A 27,530-nucleotide genomic window follows, 5' to 3' on the forward strand; every position below is an offset into this window, starting at 1 on the left:
TAATTAGGGAATGAGGAAAGAAATAAAATATATTATCAAATGTTATATACAATAAAATGTGATATTAAAGGATGAAAATCTTACCTTAATATACTCCTTCTGCAGGACCTGTATGATGGCAGAACAGGTCTCTGTTATAATGATCCCCAGAGCCTGGGGGGAGATGCCTGTCGAGAACTTGAGGTCCTGCAGGCTTCTCCCTGTCGCCAAGTACCGCAGGGTGGCGACCAGCCTCTGCTCCGGAGTGATGGTTTGCCTCATGCAGGTATCCTGCCTGCTGATATAGGGGGTCAGCAAAGCCAACAAACGGTGAAATACGGGGTCCGTCATCCGGAGAAAGTTCCTAAAATCATCAGGATTATTCTCACGGAACTCACGGAGCAAAGGCATGTGACAGAACTGGTCACGCTGAAGCAACCAATTCTTGGTTCATGAACTCCTCCCCACCCTGTTCATGGACTGGGCTTGTGTCAAAGTCAGGACCCCAACACCAAGCCCCTGCACAGCACGAACTCTACGAGGAGTACGTATACGCAACATGGCTAGAAAACGGTTGGCTGCTGAGAACGAAGTAACAGAACGCACTGAAGAACAGCAAGGCCTGTAAAGAGCGACCTGAAAAACAGTAACGAACGAACAAGAACACAATGACAAGTCAATGGTACTCGCTGCACGCACTGAAGACCAGATACAAACCCACAAGCACAAACTGAACAGCAGAAAACGATCTGAAAACCACAAGTCTGAAAAAGCGCGAATCGTCTCTCACCAAACTTTTACTAACACGAGATTAGCAAAAGGAGCCCAAAGGGTGCCGCGCTTGGTTCTGAACTGCCCTTTTCTAGTCTCGTCGTACGTGGTGTACGTCACCGCATTCTTGGCGATCGGAAATTCTGACAACTTTGTGCGACCGTGTGTACGCAAAACAAGTTTGAGCCAACATCCGTCGGAAAAAATCCATGGATTTTGTTGTCAAAATGTCCGATCAATGTCAGATCGTGTGTACGGGGCATAAGAGCTGTGCAAATGTGGAATAGACTCCCTCCAGAGGTGGTTCTGGCAAGTTCAGTAGATTGCTTTAAAAAAGGCCTGGATTATTTCCTAAATGTACAGAATATAACTGGGTACTAACATATATAGGTAAAAATAGGAAAATCTCTCTCTCGGGGGGATCTGGAAGGAATTTTTTCCCCCGCTGTAGCAAATTGGAGAATGCTTTGCTGGTTTTTTTGCCTTCCTCTGGATCAACCGTGGGTGAAGGATTGTGTATATGGGATTGTATTATTATTATTATTATTATTTTTTTTTTTTGGTTGAACTAGACGGACTTGTGTCTATTTCCAACCTGACAAACTATGTAACTACGTAACTATATGTAACTATCTAGCAATGGAACTGATAGTACAAGTGATAACAAACAGGCAGTTTTCAGAAAGCATTGCATACAATATTTCAAACTACTGTACCATACAACCCAGAACAAAATGTGCTTGCAGGAAGAATGAACAGTACTATAAGAGTGAAAGAACCATGCTGTTTGATGCAGATATACCAACCACATACTGGGGGGAGGCAATTATGACCGCATGCTATCTCCAAAATCGACTACCAGGAAAAATCAACTGAGAAAACTCCATACTCCAACTGTGGAATGGAACAGCCCCAAATATGAACCATCTAAACATTTTTGGAAGCAAAGCTTATGTGCACATCCTAGGAGAAAAACGTACAAAATGGGATGCTTGCGCAAAAGGAGGTGTACTTGTGGGATACTGTGAATCGCAAAAAGAATACACTACACCAAGACACAAACATGGTAACCATCAGTAGAAGTGTAATTGTCGATGAAATTTCAGTGTATTCAAAACTTCATGAACTAACACAAACGCTTCAAACTGAGGGAAATTCAACATTAGTGTCACATGAAGATAAGAAACAAAAATACAGAGTAATTAACGCAGACAATCCGAATGCAAGAGGCTTCAATAGGGAAATCCAACAGAAGCAATAAAGGCATCCCAGCCAAATGTCTGTCCTATGTTGCCTGTATGTCATTAAAACCAGAGCCAGATTCGTGGGATGATGTGCATAGACTTCAGTGTTGGGTTGGGGGTGTTGGAATACAGTGTTCATGTATTCTATGCCACAACTACATCAGTATTCAGTAGAGATATATTCTTCAACCAGTAGATAGCAGTGTTCATAAGTGTGTAGTGTGTACTATGGTAAACTCTATGTCTTTTCTCTATGTCTTTCTCTGTGTACTGTTTGTTTTGTAGGGCTATGTGACAGACCCAAGCAAGACAGGGGCTTTTGGAGGGGACTGCAGTGTGGACTCTTGCGTACTGACTATGGGCCCTGGCTTTTAAGGGAGCACTACTCTTTGGGAGGTGTATGCCTTGGGGATCCTTGGAGTGGTCTTGCTTTGAATTCGAGATAGTCTCCCTGAAAACACACAAACTCTGGGAATCTAGGCCTGGGGTCCATATTTAGGGCCTCTATGCCCATAACCAGCATTTACTGCTTTAGATTGTGATACTCAAAGCAGATGTTAATATTAATTGGGTCGCCTATTGTTTCTGTCTGTCTGCTAGTATTGTGTCCACTTCACCTTGTTAGCAAATTTTTGTGAGCTGTTTTATGTTTATGTTGATTAGCTTATGGGTTAATTCAATCACTGCCAGCAATTAGTTGTTAGAGGTGGATTAGCATTATGTTTATGTTGGCTGTTTCTTAGATGTGCTAATCGTGTAGAATAACGAGACTGGAGGAAGCTGTATACTGACGGAAGCACCCGAGCTGGGTGCTGGATGGTTCCGTCACAGGCTATATACAGAATCTCTAACAGTAATGAAGGCCCCTTGACCTGCCCCGCCCTAAGAAAAGGGAGCCTTGACTGCTGGATGCTTGGCAACCAAGCGTGGCGTCAACCTATTCAGGGAGTCAGAGTGGCTCCATTGGGATTGGTTACAATGGCACGAGTTGACTGGGTGGAGCCGGAACTCTAGAAAAGGCTACCCAGATGCACGTCCCACTACTTTCGAGATAAGTTGACGTCACAAGAGTTGGCCTCCCCTGCGTTCCTGCCGAACTCGCCATGGACACCGACGCCTTGATCAAGAGGGTCAGGGATCTTCTGGAAAGAGGTCAAGCTGACTGGCTCCTGCCTTTACTCACTGGTGAGACTGTTTCCCCGGCCCTCACCTCACCGCCCCTAGATGGTCCTGAGGCTGGCGGGCCGCCAGCTTCCAGGGTACGCAGGGCCCACAGGACCACCTGCCCGCCCTCCTAGGGCCACAACTCGTCTGACTGCGGAGCCACTGGCACTGATGGTGCTGGCTCCTCTTCTCACCCCCAGACCCGCTCTGCATGGGGATCGCTTCATACTTCCAGCCGCAGCCGCGGCTCATCTAGGCCTCCCCTGGCAGCTCAGCAGCGTCTCCTCTGCTCCAGGAGCCCCAGTGCCCCGCCATGCTCTGCAGATGTTCATCGGGTGGCCGGCCGGGCTTGCACCGCACCACCTCCGGATCCAGTCTCCAGTGAGCAGCTCTCAGCGCCCTGCAGGGTGGGAGCTGCTGCGGGTGTCTCTCCCCCCTCATAGTGCTGCTCTTCGCTCAGGTGCCGTGCATCTGCCCAGGGCTCACACATCTACACTGCGGGAGGTCCCCAGCTCCCTGGCTGGCCTCCGCCCGCTCCCCGGCTCCTCCTGCTGCCTCTCTGCCTCCCCCCAGCATGGCCCCGTGGGCTTCCTTACCTGTAGGAGTGATGGCACGGATCGTCTGGGAGTGGATCCCGGCTCCCAGTCCCACCTTATCCCATTTCCTGGCTCTTCTCCTGCTCCTGCTTTGTCCTATGCCTCCCCTAGTGATCATGCCGCTGTTCCTCTGACAGGGCTCACTGATCACTTGAGGCTGGTGGCTCCAGCGCGGCTAGGTGAGTTTTATGGTGCTGCACTGCCACCTGCTGGCCACAACAACAGCCTGTTTTTCTTCCCATAGATTTGAGCTACTCCCTGCATTCTCTTCCCTCTGCACCTCCTCCCAGGATCAGCGGTCCGTCTCCCGGGCTTCAGCATCTGCATCAGGAGCCTCCTGCTGACGACCACCCATTGCAAAAGGCAGTGCCTGATGGACCTCTGTTGGGTTCCCCTGCTCAGCCTCCATTGCTTGAGTATGACCGTGGGGTGGTTTGGGGTAGCAAATCTTGTAATATTTCTGCAGATGACCGCATCCTTACCGCCGTGAAATTGGCATTGCTGCACCTGAGCGTTACGCCAGGTGTGGCACCCTCATCGTCCCCGGGGTCTGGTTTTCCATTAGATGGCCCCCTATAGTCTGTTTCACCAGTGGGTTTGCACCTGGCACAGGACGTCAAAGAAAAAATTTGGCACCGTGATTTCATTGACATACTGACGCTGGTGCCTTTTGACAGGGAGACAGTGGAAGTCTAGGTGGATAGATGTTAATGTTCAGACTGAAAAGACGAAGCAGCTTTCTCGCACATTTGGGAACTGGCTGCAGGGTTTCTGCGCCTATGCAGGGGTGCTCTGTGAAAAGTTTCAGGAGCTGGGCCCTTCTCTTTTCGGTTACATGGATCTCATTTGGGGAGCGTACAAAACGTACGGCGGGCAGTGCTGGCTCAATTATGACACCCAGTTTCGACAGAGGATGGCTGCCCGGAAAGAGCTGCGTTTTGCCTGGATGGGAGTCTGTGGCTGCTACTCATGCGTCCCCATAGACCGACCACCTTTCAGCCCCCTGCCGGCGCTCTTGCCGGAACGTCGGCAGCATCCAAAAAAGGCATCTGCTGGATGTTTAACGAAAGCCACTGTAAGTGGTACACCTCGTGTCGGTTTAAGCACGAGTGTTCCACTTGCGGAGGGGCTCACCCAGCGGTCTGCTGTTTTTGGAAACCTAAAGGGCCCCAAACAACTAAACAAGGTCACAGAGCCAACCTTCCTAAGTCAGAGGACACCAGTGAACGTCCCAAGGATGCTTCACTGGCTCGACCAGTACCCCTCAGTAGGGAGGCAGCTATACTTTGGAATGGTTTTTCCCAGGGTTTTTGGATGCCTTTGTACCGTCAGATGAACCCACCATGTCCTCTAATTTGATCTCTGCTACACAGTTCGAGTCCGTGGTAGCTGATAGAATTGAGATGGGCCGCTTGGCGAGTCCGTTGGGCCTCCCTCCTTATCACAACTTGCGGGTTTCCCCGCTTGGTGTGGTACCCAAAAAGGATCTGGGCAAATTCCAACTGATCCACCACCTTTCCTTTCCATCAGGTTCTTCTGTTAACGATTGACAAAGAGGTGTCCCGGGTGCAATATGCCTCTTTCGATATGGCGCTTGGTCTGCTTAGTGCTGCGGGTGCTTCTGCCCTCCTGGCGAAGGCGGACATAGAATCCGCCTTTCGTCTCCTGCCCGTCCACCCGGAATGTTTCCATCTCCTGGGCTGTTTTTTCCAGGACAGTTACTACGTTGATATGTGCCTCCCTATGGGTTGTGCCATATCGTGCTATTATTTCGAAATTTTCAGCTGCTTCCTGGAATGGGTTTTGACAGTAAATTGTCTAAACTTCAGACATTAGTGCGATTCGCCAGGGACACCAGGAAGCTCTGGCTCCAGCTGCTTCAATCCCTGTTGGGACATCTTGTATTCGCTTGCCGGGTGCTTCCCATGGGTAGGGCCTTCTGCAGGAGACTATCGTGGGCCACGAAGGGCATAGCAGCTCCTCATCATTACATACGCATAACAAAGCCTATGCGTGCTGATTTCGAAGTGTGTCTTTCCTTCCTGCAGACCTATAATGGTTGGTCCTGCTGGCAGCTGGAGGAAGTGCCCAACTCGCAGTTGGAATTATACACAGATGCATCTGGCTCCTGAGGTATCGGTGCCTTTTTCCAAGGTGCTTGGTCCGCTGAACCCTGGCCGGTCTCATGGGCCCGAATAGATTTGTTTCAGAACATGACATTGTTGGAACTCTTTCCCATCGTGGTTGCATTTGAATTGTGGAGGGAGGAATTGCGGAACAGGCGTGTGGTTTTTTTTGCACAGATAATATGAGTGTGGTTCAGGTTGTCAACCGCCAATCTGCACGTTCTCCCCCGGTAATCTCACTGTTGTGTTTCTTGGTTCTGAGATGCTTACAATTGATTGTGTGGTTTAGGGCGAAACATGTCCCGGGTGTTTCTAATGTCATCGCTGATTCCCTTTTTCGTTCACAGTTCGACCGATTCCGCTCATTGCTTCTCCAGAGGGCCTCCCTTGCTCGAAGTTCTTGTGGACCCTCATTTCTGAAGCCTGTTAAACTGCGTCGGTGCCTCTCTTTCTCTGAATACGTGGGTGTCCTATCGGCTTACTTGGACTGAATGGGTGTCTGTGCTTGGCGGTGAGTTCCTCCTTTCCTCCCCACAGGACAGGCGCTTGGCTCTCTTCTCATACCTGATCCACCTGCAAGAAAAGAAGGTCTCTGGTTCATCGATGGGTACTGCTCTCTCTGCTCTCTCCTTTTGATTTTACGCTCCTTGGCTGGGAAGGCATTACCAAGGATTTTGTCATTCGGAGGGTCCTGAAAGGATGGAGACGTCTGACTTGCTTTCCCGACTCTCGGCGCCCAGTGTCGGTCCAAATTTTAACTAGTATTTTATCTATGTTACCCAGGGTATGCTTTTCCTGCTACGAGGCCCTCCTTTTCCAGCTTGCCTTCTCCTGGGCATTCTTTGGCGCATTCCGGATCAGCGAGTTGGTTTTCATTGGTGGCATTTTGGCCGAGAATGTACTTTCCTTGAATACATTTGTTTCCATTCTTTTGCCCAGCTCTAAAACTGACCGTTTATCTGGTTCATGGTGATTCCTCCAATCTCAGCAGGTTTCAGTTCCTTCAGGTTTTACACCTTTGTCTTTCTCAGTTGGGCCTTCCTCCTGCGGATTTCTCCACGCACTCCTTTCGTATTGGCGCAGCCATCGGGGATGGGTTTTTCAGACGAGGAACTGCAGCGCTTGGGTAGGTGGGATTCCTCTAGTTTTTCCCTAAATGTTCGTCCTCATCTTTTATATTGATTTCAGGTTCCCCTCCAGTTCGGATTTGGATCATCGGCGATTCATTTGTGCACTGGGCTGCCCGACGTGCCTCTGACAGATGCTATGGGGGGAACCTTGGATTTCCTTTTTCAGTCACCAGAATATGCTGATGTGGATTCCGTGGGCTTCGTTGGGCGCAAATATTGCCTGAGCTGTTGAATCTCAGGAGATTTGTTCATGGTCTGATTGTACTGATCATCCATGCTGGGGGGAATGACGTAGGCCTGTCTTGTTCGGTGGACCTTATTTCGTCTATTAAATGTGACCTAGCTCATTGCTGTGCCATGTTCACCAATCCAAATATTGTCTGGTCTGAAATTGTCCCCCGCCTGGTTTGGGCTCATTGCACCCCAGGTGCAAGCCTGCAGCGCTTTCGGCGCAAGGTAAATGCGCAGGTTTCCAAATTCGTTTGCTGAATCGGTGGTATTGTGGTGTGCCACAAAGACCTGGAAGGGGACAACCGCGATTTACTTAGGCCTAATGGGGTCCATTTGAATGTGATTGGCCTTAAAATTTTCAACCTGGGCCTTGTTGGTGGTGTTGAGAAAGCACTGGTGGCAGTGGGGCGCTAGTCAGTGTACCACTGACTTGCATGTGGCAGTTTTACCTTGCCAGCATCTGGTATTACTTTTATGGGCTATGCTATCAAGTTAAATACGGGGTCAGTTTAATGCCTGTCTCGCACTGATGGTGGAGACAGGCCTCTTAGAATATACAGTTTGGTTATAGATGCTCACGGTGTAACCATGACCGGCATGGTATTTGTATTTTGAAGGTTGTTATACTAAGATGTCCAATAAAGCTGTGGCCTTGCCCTACTCCCAACTTAAAGTGGCCTATGTGTCTTTTTGGGGGGCAAGGGTTTTGTTATGGTTTAAAATAAGTGAGGGGTAAGACAAGACTAAGCTTCTCAGCAGTCATGAATATTTTGCTGTGCTGTCACGGGTTCACCTGACAGCAAAGAGTATAGGAATACAACCAGTATTTAGGAATGACTAGAATTGATTATTGTTAGTGTGGCTCTCATCTCTTCTCCTTTCTGTAAATTTGAACTGCAAGCTTGGTTAGAACAAATTTTTAAATCTATGCAACAATCTTCTCCCTCTTTTGCTTTGTTGAGGTCTGTCAGTTGATGTCTGTAAATCTTGCACTCTAATGCCGCGTACACACGTTCCGACAACAAAATCCTTTTTTTTTTCCTACGGATGTTGGCTCAAACTTGTCTTGCATACACACGGTCATACAATTGTTGTCGGAAATTCCGAACGTCAAGAACGCGGTGACGTACAACACGGATGACACGAAAATTAAGTTCAATAGCCAGTGCGGCTCTTCTGCTTGATTCTGAGCATGCGTGGAATTTTGTGCGTCGGAATTGTGTACACACGATCGGAATTTCCAACAACGGATTTTGTTGTCGGAAAATTTGAGATCCAGATCTCAAATTTTGTTTGTCGGAGATTCCGACAAAAAATGTCTGATGGAGCCTACAAACGGTCGGAATTTCCGACAACAAGCTCCCATCGAACATTTGTTGTCGGAAAATCTGACCGTGTGTACGCGGCAATAAAGGGAATCTGTGCTGCACATGTTTTTCACTTGCCTGTCACTCTATTTTGCCACTAGGAGTAAAGAAAAACAGCTCTGTGCAAGTCCTGAGTTACCTGAGTGGGAGCTTAAATATGGCTGAGAAGTAATATGCTCCTCCATACCTTCTTTGCTTCCAGAGACCTTTGAATTCTGGACCTCTCTGACATTGGTGTGAAATATACTGCAGCAAAGGAACTTCATATGTCAAAACATCCACATAGATATGTTTTTGGATCTCCTTGCTACAATAATGTCTGAAGATTATTAACAAGAAACTAACACAATGAGCAATGCATGGTTGGGGAAGATTATATGGATACCACCACAATTCAGAACGTTAGATGAAAATACACATGTAATGACACAAAATGTACTTCGAATTTGGGATTTAATACACAGACAAGGAAAATGGAAATACAAGTCACCATTAATTCTACTTAAGGAAACTAATTATTTCACACCAGGAAAGGAGAAATTATTCGGGGATTGGATACAAGATAAAAATGCACAATTAAAGGACATAATGAAAAAGGGGAAAATATGCACAATACAAGAATTAAGGCACAAAACAGATTTGATGGTGATTAATGAATGGCGGTATTTCCAATTGAAGCATTTCGTTCCAACATTACCACAACCAATAAGATCAGGAGAGGATTTATTGCCTTTGGAGCGCTTGTGTATAGCAACGAACACAAGAAATAGTATATCCCAGGTCTATAAACTATTGGTGGCAATGGACGGGCTGGAAATTTTGCTATACACTATATGGAAGTAGTAGGAGAGGGGGAACCGGGATAAATGGGAGAGGATAGGTAACTAAAAAGGATAAAGAGAGAGGGTGGGAATGGGGGTTAGGATAGGTTGGGGGGGGGGGTGGAGAAGGGGGAAATTAAATGTATTTATGAATTTTATTATTTTTTGACTTTTGAAAAAGTTTGTATTTTAATATAATGGAAATAAATAATTAAAAGAACAAGAAATTAAAGTTTACATAGTAATATACGTTCATATAAAATTACCTGATATCCTGATATCAATCATCCTACTTCCATATGATAGAGATTGTGTTTCATTTATCATTTCCACATATCCACAGGAATAACTGCCCTCATCCTTCTTGGTTTTAAGCACAACTGTATGCTGTTCTTTTCCTGTTGAAGTTTCTTCTTGGGGTATTTCATTGTTATCCTTGAAATATCGTATATAATGTACTCTATCATTATTTGGTGGAGAACATGTCATAGTAATCGTATCACCTGTCTCATATAGGGGCCTCGATGGGCTCACAGAGAATGAGGGAGGTGGAGGGTAAGCTAAAATGTAGATGGACAGTGTTATAGATTTTATCAAAGAGAAAAAGAAAGCATAATAGGATGTAACAAACATCATGATCAAAGCAGGTCTACAGTTAAAAAAAGGTAGAAATGTCATTTGTTTTGGATTGACCTACTATTGTGGCATATTATCTTTAACTTCCCCCTCTCTCGAGCTTTCTGACGTCATCGTGTACAATGTAGGACCAATGATCCTGCACTGTATGTGTGAACGCTCACATCCCAGGAGCACTGGAGAGGGTAGAAAAGCATGGGCTGCTTGGGGAAAAAACATTATAGTATAGTATAATATATTGTGCTTATTCTTATCTCCCTAGACAAAACAAGCATTTAACCCTTGCACTGCATGGGTCATTTTTATACTAGCCCAGGTTTTAGCTTTGAAGAACCTAATAGAAAAATACTAGCATACTAAAAGGAGTCTAACACAGTATTTCAACCATTGTCTTGTTTAATGCTCCATAGTCCACATAAAAGCAATAACTGTAAACCAGAACCAATATAACAGGTCACCAAGATTTTCACATCTGCAGTTTTTTTACACTTATTTTGTTTAATAAATATTACTGAAAATAATTTTGCTATATACTGTAGAGGGAGGGGTGGGAGAGGTATTAAAAAATGTATTTGCAATCAACGAAAGGTCTTTGACTCCAGCAAATTGTAGCTCATTTGTTGAATGACTGATTGCTTTTGGAGCTAAACACAGAAACACCAGCTTCAGTATCTATTCAGTAGCTACAATAGTGCAGCTGATAGCGATTATGGCACACAAGCAGTTTGTATCATCTGTATTGTAGTTAGCTACCACAACAACACAGTAGTCAGCCTTGAGTGATCTGCTAATGACCTGTGCTAAAAAATTGCTTGTTGATCATGGCCCCCAGGCTTTGGTTACACAGCAAGTTGCAATCAGAAATGCAAGCATTAAGATGCTCACTGTACAACTTACTGAAATGCATTTGATATGTGTTTTGATGCATTGTCGAAAGTTTCTGTTCAGAGAAAGCTGCAGCTCAATGCAACCAAAACTGTAGTATGTTTATTTTTAAAATGAGTTGCAATGGGCATAACATACACTTTGCCTATAACATACAGTTAAATACAGTTAATACCCATGTATTGGAGCCAGCATGGTTTTACAAGTTGTGTGAATACCCAGAAATTATGAATTTTCCAGAATGAGAGAGAGAGAGAGCACACCAGCAACATGTCAGTGAATGGGGCAATTCAGAGGGATGGAAAGGAGTCTTGTGTGTGTACATTTTAGCTTGAGCTACTGAGAACTGTAAACAACTTACTTATCGTAACAGGAGGTAAGGAGGAACTTGAAAGTCCATTAAGGGGCCTGAAGCACCACTTGCTGGCTGAAAATAAGAATAAAATATATTCATATGCAAGATGTTATTATTACCTGGTTCCACTAGGCTCCCTTAGGGCCTGTGTCCATGGGCTTCTGGTCATTTCAAGTGGGTTTTGCATTACCATATAAGTCTATGGGGATGTAAACCCCGCTTGAAGCCAGTCAAATGCAGGTCAGAAGGAAGTTAGCTTCAGGTCAAATGCACTTAAAACCAAAAACTGTTGAGCATGAATGAGACTTTTAAGGTAAGCAAGTAGTCTACATAATTGGACAAATGTTAACAATTAATTTTATTCAGTACAAAATAATTCTTTAAAAAGATAACAAACACCTAAAAATTATATATATAAAACATATGCCAAGAACCCAATATAGGGAAATCTACTAAAGTAAAAAGGACATTATGCTTTTGAAGTAAATGTACATCAGAATGTATTCGACTCATGATCCCTCAAAGCGTTTGATGGACAATTCCACTTCTTTGGGAAGAATTTTAAGAGTGCTAATTTATGATGTGTGTTGAAGCCTAGTATCCGCACTACCAACAAGTAAGTACAGTGAAAGGGGGACCCCAAGAGCTACCAGGTTGGGTATCTAGGAACACCTAGCATAGCTTTCATGATAGCCAATAGAAAAGCTGGCGCCTAAAAATTATCAACTATGAATTCATATCAAAATCACATAATATACAGGATATAAAAAATACCAAACTGTCAACGGTTCCTAGACTGGTGTTTTTTTCAATGTTATAAGTAGGGATGCCATTAGATTTTGCACTTCTATCATTAAAGATGTAATAAAGACATAAATTACTATGCTATTATGTATTTATCGGCATATAACACACGCCGGCGCATAACACGCACCCCAAGTTTAGGAGGGAATTTTAAGGAAAAAAACTTTTTAAGGAAAAAAAGCTTATATTTAATCACTTCAGCCCCAGACTGACAATTTAACTTTAACTGACAATTGCGTGGTCGTGCGACTTGGCTCCCAAACAAAATTGACGTCTTTTTTTCCCCCACAAATAGAGCTTTCTTTTGGTGGTATTTCATCACCTCTGCGGTTTTTATTTTTTGCTTTTAACAAAAAAATAGCGTCAATTTTGAAAAAACGCATTATTTTTTACTTTTTGCTATAATAAATATCCCCCAAAAATATTTAAAAAAACGTTTTTTTTTCCTCAGTTTAGGCTGATACGTATTCTTCTACATATTTTTGTTAAAAAAAATCACAATAAGCGTTTATTGATTGGTTTGCACAAAAGTTATAGCGTTTACAAAATAGGGGATAGTTTTATGGCATTTTTATTAATATTTTTTTTTACTAGTAATGGCAGCGATCAGCGATTTTTATCGTGACTGCGACATTATGGCGGACACATCGGACATTTTTGATACATTTTTGGGACCATTGTCATTTATACAGCAATCAGTGCTATACAAATGCACTGATTCCTGTGTATATGACACTGGCAGTGAAGGGGGTAACCACTAGGGGGCAGTGTAGGAGTTAAGTATGTCCTGGGGAGTGTTTCTAACTGTGGGGGGCGTGGCTACGTGTGACACGTCACTGATCTCTGCTCCGATCAGATCACAGGGAGCAGAGATCCAGTGACACTGTCACTAGGCAGAACGGGGAGATGCTAATGTAACAAGCTCCTCTACTCACAATCAGCGGGGGAATATAAGTGTAAGGAATATAATGTCCCGCTGCACAGGAAGGTGAATATGCTCGAAAGGGTGATGGTATTCAAATGGTTATCCAAAGTTAAACTTCGCCAAAACTCGACATTTCAACGGAATGGAACAATCAATCATGGAAAAGATGGTGTGTAAAAACTCTTACCAGATCCTGTGGATTCCCATGTCAGCGACAGGGAATCGCATGAGCAGTGTGCCACCCAGGGCGTGGAAAGAAACGTCTTGTCACTCGAGTCCTCTACGTTAGAATCTGCATGGATCTCCAGGGGCCACCGGGTAGGTCCTCACAGTAGACAACCGAGGTATAGATCAGGAAGGCAAGGACGTCACTTGTGGAGCTGTAGTAGGCACTTAACCTCATTCGGAAGGTATGGAGAAAGAAAAAATATGCCTCCACATAGTGCAGATAAAAGGGGGTATTTTTATTTCTAAAAAACCTTTAAACAATAAAAACGTGATCACAATGAGTAAAAAGGAATGGGCAACATGAAGGATGGTAAATGGGCCCGACGCGTTTCGACCTAGGGGTCTTCAACAGGGGCATAGACCATCCACTCCAGGTTGCCTATATTTATAAATAAAAGTATCTAAGAAGGACCAATCACAATGAATGGATATCAAACCGTTTTCATTGGGTGGGTGTAATCACATGATCGCACTTGGAATATCAAAACAGGAAGTAATTGCCTACTCACATTAAACCTGCGTAATCATCTGATATCACCCAGTGTAACATACATAAATTGGAGCCACTCGCTAAAAAGCCAGGGTTAACAAAAGAATCCCTCAGCCAGTAGTGAATTCGCCCAAACAATAAAACATTCTGTCAAAAAGACCCCACTGCTGACAGTAGAAAACGGCCTCCAACAATGTCAGCAAGAGGGGCCAATCACAGCTTGGATGCTAAATGACGGGTGGGTCTGGCGGCCAATCAGACGACTGGCTGGTGTTACGCCCCCACTTCCGCCGATGAATGGGTCAAACTAGGGGGATGATGTCACGCCGGAAGGCGTGCCAGGCGTCCATCTCCCACGTGAAACAACCAGCCAATCGGAGAGCCGGCGGAGAACCCTGCTCCGCCGGTCGCCGATGCACGTGTAAAGCGGAACGGAGTGACGTAGCGCTTGGAAGCGCGCCATCTTCCAAACACCGTCACTTGACCTGCTACAGGAACCACGCAGGACCAGGGGGAAACTGAATCCCGCCCAATGCGGAATTCGCTCTCCCTGGTTAGACTGCGCATGCGGGACCGGAAAACGAAGTCACATAACAGGAATCTGTTTGGATGGTGACACCACAGTTCAAATACTCAGACAAAAATGTATAAAGTGCATCAAACAGTACATATGAGAAAAAACTATAAGGGGAAAAATTAATGATAAATACCTAAATAAATAACCTCAATGTACTAGACCTGTGAAAAAATCCGGAACATTGTGAAGAAATATTTTCTAAATAATAAAGATCTTAGAATGATAACAAACCCTATATGAGGGCTGATAAATGAAAAAGAAAAAGAACTGGGGGAAATAATGAGCGAAAAGCTAAAAAATTGGGAAATCAAGATTGGTTGATGAAGGAGTTGAGGTCCCACTCCACGTTCAACCCGAAAGGGAAGTAGGACCTCAACTCATATATCCAGTAAGTCTTGAGGCGCGAAACACCTCGAAGGTGAGACTCTCCCCTCCAGTGGGGGACAAACCTATCGATCACCTGAAATAAAGTCCCAATGGGGTTGGGGTCTCTATTATGGCATTCTAAATAGTGACGGGGTACTGTATGTTTACTTTTACCCTTCTTAATACCCGCCACATGTTTGTTGACTGGGATAGAGAAAGTCCTGATAGTGCGGCCGACATACTATTTAAGACAGGGGCAAGTCACTAAATAAACAATGTATTGTGAGGAACAAGTGGTAAAGTGCTTCATATGATATATATGGGAAGTAACAGTAGATTTAAAAGTGGTGCTTTTACGTCTCCCTCCAATATTATGGAGACAAACTTTACATCTACGGCAAGGGTAATAACCCTTACATTCCTGAAGAAAGGAAACTTTTTTAGGGGGATCTATTATGTTCGGAGCAATCTGTCCTTGAATGGACCGTGCCCCTCTGAAATTCCTTACACTTATATTCACCCATTGACTTTATGTTTATCACTAGCCATTTGGCTGTCGTTGCATTTATATTTTTTCAAGCACCATTCTAGAATTGTTTTTGGCCTTGATTTTCTACACGTGTACTATGCGCTACATTTTTTATCCTATATATTCATTGTTGTTGTCAGACTGTATGCAGCTGCTTTTTCTGTTTTTATTTGTTAGCACAGTGTTTTCCATATATTTTTACACTGTTAATTGACTCTATTCATTCTGCAGCTTTCACCTTCATTTTCACTTTTTTCATTTGATTCTTTACACTTCCCTGTCCACATGGATGTGTTTGAATACAGGACCTCCTGGTCCCTTAACACCGAGGGTGTTTTTTACTAACACAAATCCCAATTTTTTTCCAAATTCCCAATTTTTTAGCTTTTCGCTCATTATTTCCCCCAGTTCTTTTTCTTTTTCATTTATCAGCCCTCATATAGGGTTTGTTATCATTCTAAGATCTTTGTTATTTAGAAAATATTTTTTCACAATGTTCCGGATTTTTTCACAGGTCTAGTACATTGAGGTTATTTATTTAGGTATTTATCAATAATTTTTCCCCTTTATACATTTTTAGTATTTGAACTGTGGTGTCCCCATCCAAACAGCTTCCTGTTATGTGACTTCGTTTTCCGGGTCCGCATGCGCAGTTTAACCAGGGAGAACGAATTCCGCATTGGGCGGGATTCAGTTTTCCCCTGGTCCTGCGTGGTTCCTGTAGCAGGTCACGTGACGGTGTTTGGACGATGGCGCGCTTCCAAGCGCTATGTCACTCCATTCTGCTTTACACGTGCATCGGCGACCGGCGGAGCAGGGTTCTCCACCTGCTCTTCGATTGCCGGTTGTTTCACATGGGAGATGGATGCCTGGCACGCCTTCCGGCGTGACATCATCCCCCTAGTTTGACCCGTTCATCGGCGGAAGTGGGGGCGTAACACCAGCCAGTCGTCTGATTGGCCGCCAGACCCACCCATCATTTAGCATCCAAGCTGTGATTGGCCCCTCTTGCTGACATTGTTGGAGGCCGTTTTCTACTGTCAGCAGTGGGGTCTTTTTGACAAAATGTTTTATTGTTTGGGCGAATTCACTACTGGCTGAGGGATCCTTTTGTTAACTCTGGCTTTTTAGCGAGTGGCTCCAATTTATGTATGTTACACTGGGTGATATCAGATGATTACGCAGGTTTAATGTGAGTAGGCAATTACTTCCTGTTTTGCTATTCTAAGTGCGATCATGTGATTACACCCACCCAATGAAAACGGTTTGATTTCCATTCATTGTGATTGGTCCTTCTTAGATACTTTTATTTATAAATATAGGCAACCTGGAGTGGATGGTCTATGCTCCTGTTGAAGACCCCTAGGTTGAAACGCGTCGGGCCCATTCACCATCCTTCATGTTGCCCATTCCTTTTTACTCATTGTGATCACGTTTTTATTGTTTAAAGGTTTTTTAGAAATAAAAATACCCCCTTTTATCTGCACTATGTGGAGGCATATTTTTTCTTTCTCCATACCTTCTGAATGAGGTTAAGTGCCTACTACAGCTCCACAAGTGACGTCCTTGCCTTCCTGATCTATACCTCGGTTGTCTACTGTGAGGACCTACCCGGCAGCCCCTGGAGATCCATGCAGATTCTAACCTAGAGGACTCGAGTGACAAGACGTCTCTTTCCACGCCCTGGGTGGCACACTGCTCATGCGATTCCCTGTCGCTGACATGGGAATCCACAGGATCTGGTAAGAGTTTTTACACACCATCTTTTCCATGATTGTTCCATTCCGTTGAAATGTTGAGTTTTGGCGAAGTTTAACTTTGGATAACCATTTGAATACCATAACCCTTTGGAGCATATTCACCTTCCTGTGTAGCGGGACATTATATTCCTTACACTTATATTCACCCATTGACTTTATGTTTATCACTAGCCATTTGGCTGTCGTTGCATTTATATTTTTTCAAGCACCATTCTAGAATTGTTTTTGGCCTTGATTTTATACACGTGTACTATGCGCTACATTTTTTATCCTATATATTCATTGTTGTTGTCAGACTGTATGTAGCTGCTTTTTCTGTTTTTATTTGTTAGCGCAGTGTTTTCCATGTATTTTTCCACAATCAATGGGGAATCGGCGTATAACACGCACCCATGATTTTCTCCTGATTTTAAGGGGAAAAAAGTGCGTGTTATACACCGATAAATACGGTAATTAGCAGTCAAATAGGGACCCACCCTGGTAGCTCAGACCTCCAATAACCTCCTCCCCTGGTGTCAAAAAAAAAAAAAAATTGTAAAAACAATTGGTCATAGGTCAAATGCACTTGTTAATGGACTGTGATCTTTAAATAGTCTCATACTGATGCCATCAATACAAGCCCAAAGTCCATTGATACAAGTCCATAGAAAGATTTTTCCTAACTTACTGTCATGGTGACAAGAAAGAAAATATACAACAGGAAAACAAACAGCAATGAAAAGCTGACATATATTCTAGCCTTTTCATACTCTTTTTTTTTTTTTTTTTTTTTAATTCTTTTTATTGAAAATTTTTTCCTGTGGAGGTACAAAACAGGGCCATTGGGGCATACCCCGGCTAATTGGTGCACATAGCCATGTGCATAACAGCATACAATTCACGGTGTATCTCAAAACTAAACAATTCTAACTACAGTTAAAATTACTAACAACGTATCTAGTACCCAGTTTCAACATGGTAGGATGTTGACAGGATATATTTGTTCTTGTAGGACCTCTCATCCCTCTTATCTGTCAGAGCCAGATGTTGCAAGGACAGCTAGGGTCGAGTGAAATCACTCAACCTCTGGACTGACTCCACCACTCACTTGCATGGGGGCTGGACCCCAACACTCAACAGGGTTAAGTAGGCACCCAGGGCATCTAGTCAGGGCAGTTTCCAACAGGTTGGTCATCTGTCGTGGACTCTGAATCTGTCCACAAGTGCCAGATTTTTTTAAATTTTTGGGGGCATCCTCAGGATAAATATGTTGCTTTGTATAGGGGGGTAATTTTGTTAATTAATGTTTTCCACGATGACAAGAGAGGGGGTTTGGCTAACTTCCATTTTAGTACTATGGCTTTCCTGGCATAAAATAATAAAACACCTATTAGGGTGCGGGTTGCTTTAGCTAACGTCAACTGTTCCACAAGACCAAGGAGACAGACACTAATTGTCAGAGGAATAGGTATAGTAGTCAATCTGTGGATAAATTGAGTTACCCCTTTCCAATATTCCTGAACCTGTGGGAAATCCCAGAATATATGTAGGAAACCAGCAGGGACACCAGATCATCTCCAGCAAGCTGCCAACGAGGTTGGGTATATGCGATAAAGGCGTTGGGGTGTGTAGTATATTCTGTGCAGGATTTTGAATTGTATTAGCTTGTCCTTAGTTGCAACCAGTGGTTGTAATGGGTAATCCCACATGTCTTCCCAGTCTTCGCTGTCCAGCTCCTGCACCTCCGCCCGCCACCGGTCCCGCAGCCCATCTAATCCGACCTGAACGGACCGCAGCAGTGCCTAATATATTCGAGATGTGGCTTACGGAGATTAATATCATTTAGCAGAGTTTCGAGATTGTCATACTCAACCCGGAGCTGAATCAATCTGAATTGTGAGTCAAAGGCGTGGCGGAGCTGCAGGAACCTGAAAAAGAAAGAATTTGGGAGTTGGAATTTGTGCTTCAGTCTGTCAAAGGTAAACAACCCCAAGCCATCGCAAACATCCTTCAAGTATTTGATGCCCTTGCCAGCCCACAGGCCGGGGTCTTGTAAAGAGTGAAATTCCTTCAGCCTGGGATTACACCAAAGCGGTGTGTCAGGGGACCATATGCCTTTTACCAGGTTAGGCTTAACTACCACTGCGTGCCAAGCCCTGACAACCGCTTTCATAGCTTGCGTTAGGGTTATCAGTGAACCTCCTGTCCCCCTGTAGAGGGCATTGCGAAGGGCCTCATAAGATCCCAGATGTGCTGCCTCAAGGACTACTGATGCACTGGTATCATCTGAGACCAGCCAATTGTGGGCATTGGTGAGCATTGCTGCCAAATAGTATGTGTGAAAGTCAGGGCAAGCAACTCCCCCCTGTGTCCAAGGCCTACGTAGAATTTTCCTGCTACATCTGGCCAGATGTGATTGCCACAGAAAGGAAGCCATTAGTGAATCTAGTTGTTGGAAGAGGGTTTTAGGTATCCAGACTGGGGACTGCCTTAGTGTATACAGTAGAACCGGGAGCATTTTCATTTTAATTAAATTAATTTTCCCTATAAATGTTAGTGGGAGATTTGACCAGGCCATTAATTTAGATTTACACCATTGCAGTTGACTGAAATCCTGGGTATTGGGAGAGATATTAATCCCTAAGTATCTGATGGTATTTGTCCATTGTAGAGGTAAGTTAGAATTACTCTGCTGTTTCGCTCCTGGATCTATCGGAAGAATGATTGACTTGCTCCAGTTGGTGTGGAGGCTAGAAAGAGTAGCCAAGCGGTCCAGAATCTGGAGCACCGCTGAAAGTGAGGGGCCAGGATCTCGCAGAAAGAGGATTAAGTCATCCGCATATAGAGCTAATTTCTCAACTATTGATCCGACCCGGATCCCTGATAGCTCCTCTGATTTCCGCAGGGTCTCCGCCAGAGGCTCCATCACCAGGGTGAACAGTGCAGGGGAGAGAGGGCACCCCTGCCTCATCCCCCTCTTAATTGGGAAGGAGGGCGAGAGCCTACCACTCAGTTTAATATTGGCGTGGGGGAATTTTTGGAGTAGGCCGATCCATTTCCAGAAGGTTGGGCCAAAGCCGAAACCCTTGAGAACCTGCATCATGTATGACCATTTCAAATGCCTTCTCTATGTCGAGAGACACCAAGACCCGAGAGGCATTCTCCTCAGCCAGGAGCTGGAGATGGGTGAAGACTTGTCTAAATTTTATGTCTGTGGACTTGCCGGGCATAAAACCAGTCTGGTCTATGTTGACAAGGGACGGTAGCACCTGCATAATCCTATTGGCGAGTACCTTAGTAAGTATTTTAAGGTCATAATTCAGTAGAGAGGTGGGCCTGTAGGATGAGCAGCAGAGGGGGTCTTTTCCCAGCTTGGGTAGCATTACAATGTGTGCCTGATACATACTGTCTGGCAACCCTCCGGCCTCCAGGCACTCCGCAAAAAGTTGAGTGAGCCTGGGTGCCAGTAAAGTCGCGTGTGTCTTGTATCATTCCCTGGGTAGTCCATCAGGACTCGGGGATTTGTTGTTGGGTAGGGAGTAGATCGCACTTTCTATCTCATGGCATGTTAGGGGCTTATCTAGATGTTTTCTGTTATCTTCAGAGAGAGTAGGCAAAGTAATTCCCCCCAACACATCTAGTATAGCCTCAGTGGGCGTGGGGTTTGGGTCATCATATAATTTTCTATAAAAGAGATTCAGTATGCCCTCAGGGTCTGTCATTTGATCTCCCTTGCAAGTCTGGATTCTAGGAGTTACTGTTTGGAGTGAGGGTTCCGCTACCAGGTTGGCCAATAATTTTCCATTCTTGTCCCCTGACTCGAAAATTTTGGCGACAAACTTCCTCGTATCAGACTGCACCAGCGATGTGTAATGGAGCCTCAAGGCTCTTCTCGCCTGGGTTAGGGGGGGGAATAGTTTTCAGGCGATGGATGCGCCGTGAAGAGCCCCATCGCCACTTTTTCATCCTGCTCCAATTAAGTGGTTTGTGCTGCAAAACTGGATCTCACTGCCTTTATAGAGGAGATATATTCCCCTCGAGCATGAGCCTTGCCTGCCTCCTAAACCACATCAAGGGTTTGAACCCTCATTGACAGCCCAATATTCGGTAAGTTTGGGTCCCACTATTTCCTGGATTTGAGGGTTGTCTAGCCAATGTGACGCCAGCCCCCAGCATCCCGGCTCGCGAGAGGTGCCAAGAGACAGGCACAACTCCAACGGGGAGTGATCAGAAAGGCCTGCCTGGAGGTAGGAGACCGCCCCAACATGTGACAGAGTCGAAGCAGACCCAAACAACAAATCTATGCGTGATCCCGATTTATGTGTAGCTGAGGTATGTGAATAAGTCCTGTGCTCCGGATGCCTCCACCGCCAAAGCTCTTGAAGACCAAGAGTGTCTGCCAATAGCACCAGATCAGGGTGGGCAGATATAAAGGGGATAGAGGTGTCTTTGGTATAATCTAAAATGGCATTAAAAGACTAAAATTTTGTGAACCTGGAGGGGGGCGAGTTTTGTGAAAATGGTATATAGGACGGTGGGATCAAACGGAGGAGGGATATACACATTAACCATTGCCCAGCACTAAGCATACATTTCAAGAATCAAAATAATGTAGCGCCCCCCAGGATCGAGGAAGACCTGTTCCACCGAGCAAAGTAGGGACTTGCTTAGTAGGATGGTCACCCCCCTCGCATAGGAGGAGTATGTGGCATGAAACCTGTTTAACCCATGCCCTTTTAAGAGCCAGGATCTTTCTGCCCAGGAAGTGAGTTTCTTGCAGAAACAAAACATTTATGATACTGCAGAAACTTAAACAACAGAGATCTTTTCACTTTGTCATTCGGACCTCTGATATTCCAAGAGATCAACTTCAGGTCTGTACCCATTCAAAATAGAGAAAATATACCACCTTAGGAGCTAGGAAGGTCCGTACCCAGCAGTGTCCTGCCCTGAGGCCAGAGGGAGAGAGAGTCCAGATGATGTAAGTATTTTGAGGGGAAAAAAAGGAAGGAAAAAAACACAGTCCAGCAGGGAAAACAATGTGAGAAATCTGGGTAATCAATTAAAACTAAAACTAAATATAACTCCCTACTGCCTGACATTTCCCCAACTGTCGCCAAGGCAGTTTCAATCCCCAAACTTGATTGTAGAAAACGCCTACTTGAGGCTCAGAGTTCCAGGGGAATTCCCAGCTCTTGTGCAACCTGTAACAGTAGGCGAAGTTGGAGGGGCACGTATCCCTTCACGGTTAAGGGGACCGGGTGGGAATTCTTCCAAGTAAATGGAGAACAACAGGTCCTCCACTCAGAACAAGCCGACCATGGGGGTCAAGTGTGGAGCTCATGTTGATGTATCCTTGAGGTGGCTCCGGTACTTCTAGGATGTTTGGTAGGATGGAGCAGGCAAGGATATGGGGACATTCGTGCATCAGATAACTTTGTGAGGAGAACCTTTCAATGCAAGTTGGTCAGCCAGTCGTCAGCATCCGCTGGACTGTCAAAGAACTGGACTGTTCCTTCATGTTGAACCCGCAGTCAGCTAAGATAGAGCATGTTATATTTTATGTTCTTATCTTGGAGCTGTCTACGGACATCGTTGAAGGTTTTCCTCTTCCGCTGCAAGTCAGCCGAGAAGTCAGGGAAGAGAAGAACAGAGGCGGGATGTTTGCGGGCTTCAGATAGGATCCTGTCCCTGTTCCGGTAGTTAAGGAAGCGGAGCCTTTCCATACTCTAATAAGAAAAAATATCTGAAAGGGGTTCCAACGATTGCATAGTTCATGGGGCTTCCATCTCAGTTCTTTCCAGCAAGGCCTCTAAAAACCCTCTAAAAGGGGTTGACATGGATATACATGGTTTTGATAAATATTGTATTGTGTTTGCTGACTTACTCATAGGGACTGCATTGGCAACCAGCCTCTGACACAGCCGACAGGGATCGGTGTAACCGGTCAGACCAGTACGGTCCATCTCTGGACTACATGTTTCTGAACCATACATGGTTCTACATACCTTGCAAGGTTGCTGCTTTCAAAGACAAGGGAGAAATCTGAATCACAAGCTGATAAGTATCAATATATTTACCACTCTTTCGGAAGGACTATCATCTTCTGGAAAGGATTTCCTCTTCATATTGCTGTGCCATTTGGGGTTTGAGAGCGAGTCTGTATAGGGACTCTGATTGGTACAGTCAGAGGGAGGCCAAGGAGGACTATGTTTCTATGGTTTCAGTGAGCCACACAGTACCTTATCGGTCATCTAAAGTTATCAATATTCCATTTGCATACCTCCTCTTGACCACTGTTACCCAGCAACGCTCCCCCACTTCATTACAGCCACCTTCTACCGTAATACAATCATCCACTTGTCCACAGTTCTTCAGTGCAGTTCAGGAGAACTATTGATATCATCTCATAGCTTTTTCTTCATGGTATGACCACATTTATCCTCCCTTTTTGGAATGACAGTTTTACCTTGATTCAGCATTTGGGTCACTTTTCATAGGTCATTCAGACCTGGGAATATAATCCTAGCTGTATTACAGCATTCTCAGTGCTTCTACAACTTGGGTGGATTTGCACCACCTGTCCAGAGATGGTCCTTTTGCTTTTATAGCTTTGATGCTAATGTATGTATGATTTTTTTTTATGTATTTTTCTTACCTTTAATATCACTAAATCTTTTTTGCTAATCATGTTTGTATGGTGAGTGAAGTTCCACAGATATGTGCTACCATAGGGTTGGTTGAGCTAACACAGGTTTTTATTTCAAGTTTGCAAATTTACTGATATGCATAGATCAGTGGTGGGGCTTTAAATTAAGATTTTAAAATTACATGAATTATACACAAGCCTTATGGTATTAGTAGAAAAGGAAAAGTCCAAAACAGCTGAAGTCTCAATAGTCTAAAGCCTAGTACACATGAGCCAAATGTCGGATGACATCGGTCAGTTCAATAAAAATGACTAACATCAGATTGTTACAGTGGCTCCGACCAGAGCTGCCAGTTTTTTTTTTAGTTCAACCCCAAAAAAATGGTGTGTACCAGGCTTTAAACTAAACAATGATGGGTGAGTGTAAAAGATTTATCCCAATCCTCCTGAGAAATAAGTACAATGTGATCAGATGCCCATTAAGTAGCATCACCCGGAAAGGTCAGGATGAGTGCAAGATAAGAGAACACTATACACAGCAGAGAGAGCATGTTCAGGTGAAGAAATCTTGAAGGAACAGAGCCTCTATAGGCGAAAGGTCCCTATTCAACAAATCCTTGTTCGGGAGTGATTGGAAAAAGGAGAACAGCTGTCGGTCACATGACCAGTAGTCACAATTGAAGAAAGGGACCTTCTATGTAGAATCTGCAGTAACCGAAGATGCCAGATCTTATTCCAAACAGAAAACTAGGCATTTGTGATTCCTTTCATTACGAATCAAAATTTGGATGAGATTTTCAAGATTCTGAGATATGGATGTATCCCCATGTATCTGCATAGTAGTCATATGAACACAGGGGAGTGCAATCAGTACGGAAGTGGGTCTCTTGGAAAAGTATGTCAACCTTGGATTTATGTAGGAAGTGGAGGATCTGTCCCTGTTTCGATTGGTTATTGAGCCCATTTACAATGTATCAGCAGATCCTAAAGGATGGTGGCAAAGACCTCCTGGATGCCATCCCCGGATGATAAGAAGGGGAAAGCGGTTACTAAAAAAGAGTGGGGAGGCTGGGAATGTAAAAAAAAGGGGGGGAGAAGAGAGATTACAAAGAGAAATTGGAAAAGAAGAAAACTATCCAGTATTTACCAAACTCTACCAGAGGGCTGACAAACCTATGAGGGGTAATTGGACATGTACTAAGGAAATCCCACAGGGGGGGCGAAGGGGACAAGAAAGCACTGAATAATATACAGTAAAAAAGCAGTGCAGGTATAACTGAAAATCGTCACTATACTCACTGACAAAAACATTATGCAACAGTAAAAGGACAATCAGGATCCACTAGATACCACCGCCCATGCAAAAATATCATTATAAATTAGGAGCATTAAGAAAACACCAAAAACATCTGGTAATAAGACAAGGCTGTGCAGTGGAGAACACCTTAATAATCAAAATTTTTGTTAGGGACCCCTCCTGCCATATTGACACTATAAGAAGAAGGAGGAACCCATCGTCTCTACCAACAACCATAGAATAGGAAATGTTGCTCCACAACACACCCCCATCAGCATCAATAAAGTGAAATACAGTAGCGAGAACAGGTAGCAACAGCTATACAGCCCTGGTTATATGCAGATTCATGGTGTATCCGAAAGACTATGAATTCACAAATAGGGGCTTGAGATATAAAAGGTATGTACAGCATATTTTGACTCTCTCCATAATACATCAAAAATACTGACAAGGATTGTCAGAAATGCAATAGAGCAATTTGAAGTCTAGCCCAGAGCCAACAAGGCTAATAGGCTATGGATTATTAGAAGCCCCACTACTCATCCTGCCTGGAAACATATGACATAATAACAGTAATATTCTAGACAGTTATGGTGCAGGCAATAATTTAGAAAAATGCCACTGTATGTACAGTAATTAGCTCATGTTAATTTATGTTTCTGGTAACAGTTGTATTGTTAGGGAGGAGGGGAACCTCAGTCTGAATTGTATATACAAGACTGTATTCTTGTTCTAATAAACAGTTCCATGTTTCAGCTTTGTAAGTGAGCTAGTCTCACCTGGTATTTTGTTACAATATATGTGGCTGTAATATCTGATATCTGATGTTCACACTGGAGGAGGCTGTATACTGACAGAAGCACTCAAGCAGAGTGCGACGGGGATCCGTTACAGTACCATGACTTTTCAGCAGCTGGTCATCATAGGTTTTTCTTTCATTTGTTTTTCTTGGCTCCCAGGTCTGTTCTGCCGTTTATAAGGTTGGTGTCCTGAAGAGCTTTTAGCCTGTCCATGACAAATTACTGTACATTGTGATCATTGGGCTGACTACTCTAACCATACAATATTTCCTTGAAATAATGTGTAATGTAAGCTTACAAGTTAACATATCCTGTAATAAATTATTCAGTGCAAAATGTGAAAAACATGTTATTTTTTCATTTACAACTCTACTCACCAATAAATAATATGACATGTAACAGCAGGCTGGACATTTTGAACATTTTTCTGCAGAACAAAATGACATGGTAAGGTAGTTAGTAAGCAGTACCGAAACATATTGTGTGCTATAAAATAAACTTTGGGTACCTTCCTGGCCCTCTTGGCATATTGTACAGGTATGCTCAGCATATTATCCAGTCACCATGGTGCCAGTATGTGATATGTGTTATTTTTTTGGGTTACATGACTAAAGTTTTGAGTTGTCAAAAAGCCGGAACAAAGATATTTTAACTCCATTACATGCTGGGGGCAAATGGTGCCAAGGGCTCCCACCCCTGTTTAGGGATGGTGTCTCCAGTTACACATAAGTGGCCTCAATCACAAAACTAGTTGGCCTTTCCAAAATTAAAAATGTACACCTCTCCCTTTTCATGTGTAAAATGACTGCTGGTTTCTGATCCATCAAGTTTGCTCTCCTATGTTAGTACTTTTGTTTATTGAGCAGTTGTTTTGTCTCTAGTACTTTTGTTTATTGAGCAGTTGTTTTGTCTCCATGTGTAGGTCTTTGCATTCTTCACTACACTGGAATTCATATTTCTGGGTATCCTACCATAATGGTAGTTGGGTTATGGAAATGGAACAACTCGGTTTCATAAACATTCACACCTGCCATTATAATTTTGGACAGTGAGGATTGTAATACATTAAACTAATGCGGGTAAACAAGGATGCAACAAAAAGACACAGTGCCTTGAAAAAGTATTCATACCTCTTGAAACTTTCCAGATTTTGTCATGTTACAACCAAAAACATAAATGTATTTTATTGGGATTTTATGTGACAGACCAACACAAAGTGGCACATAATTGTGAAGTGGAAGGTTTTGGTTTTGTAAAATTGTAAAAATATGTAAAAAGTTTGGGGTGCATTTGTATTCAGCCCCAATATTTTGTAGAACCACCTTTTGCTACAATTACTGCTGCAAGTCTTTTTGGGGATGTCTCTACCAACTTTGTACATCTAGAGAGTGACATTTTTGCCCATTCTTCTTTGTAAAATAGCTCAAGCTCTGTCAGATTGGATGGAGAGCGTCTTTGAACAGCAATTTTCAAGTCTTGCCACAGATTCTCAATTGGATTTAGGTCTGGACTTTGACTGGGCAATTATAACACATGCATATGCTTTGATCTAAACCATTCCATTGTAGCTCTGGCTGTATGTTTAGGATCGTTGTCCTGCTGGAAGGGGAACCTCCACCCCAGTCGCAAGTCTTTTGCAGACTCTAACAGGTTCACTCCTAAGACTGCACTGTATTTGGCTCCATTTATCTTTCCATCAACTCTAACCAGCTTCCCTGTCCCTGCTGAAGAAAAGAATCCCCACAACATGATGCAGCCACCACCATATTTCACTGTGGGGATGGTGTGTTCAAAGTGATGTGCAGTGTTAGTTTTCCGCCA

The 27,530-nt window shown here is 43.9% G+C and overlaps 1 protein-coding gene across 1 annotated transcript in view; it reads right to left on the reverse strand.

Annotated features, from left to right (window-relative positions):
- Nucleotides 1–27,530, reverse strand: part of LOC141145205 (uncharacterized) — a 121,469-nt gene that overhangs the window by 48,489 nt on the left and 45,450 nt on the right. Inside the window, exons 2-4 of the mRNA XM_073631692.1 lie at nt 26,087–26,136; nt 11,312–11,377; nt 9,696–9,989 (exon numbers count right to left, since the gene is read on the reverse strand). Coding sequence (XP_073487793.1) covers nt 9,696–9,989; nt 11,312–11,377; nt 26,087–26,132 — 406 coding nt within the window. The 5' untranslated portion in view covers nt 26,133–26,136. The remainder of the gene's footprint in view (nt 1–9,695; nt 9,990–11,311; nt 11,378–26,086; nt 26,137–27,530) is intronic.

Source organism: Aquarana catesbeiana, linkage group LG01, assembly GCF_042186555.1.
Source record: "Aquarana catesbeiana isolate 2022-GZ linkage group LG01, ASM4218655v1, whole genome shotgun sequence".
Classification (NCBI taxonomy): Eukaryota; Metazoa; Chordata; class Amphibia; order Anura; family Ranidae; genus Aquarana; species Aquarana catesbeiana.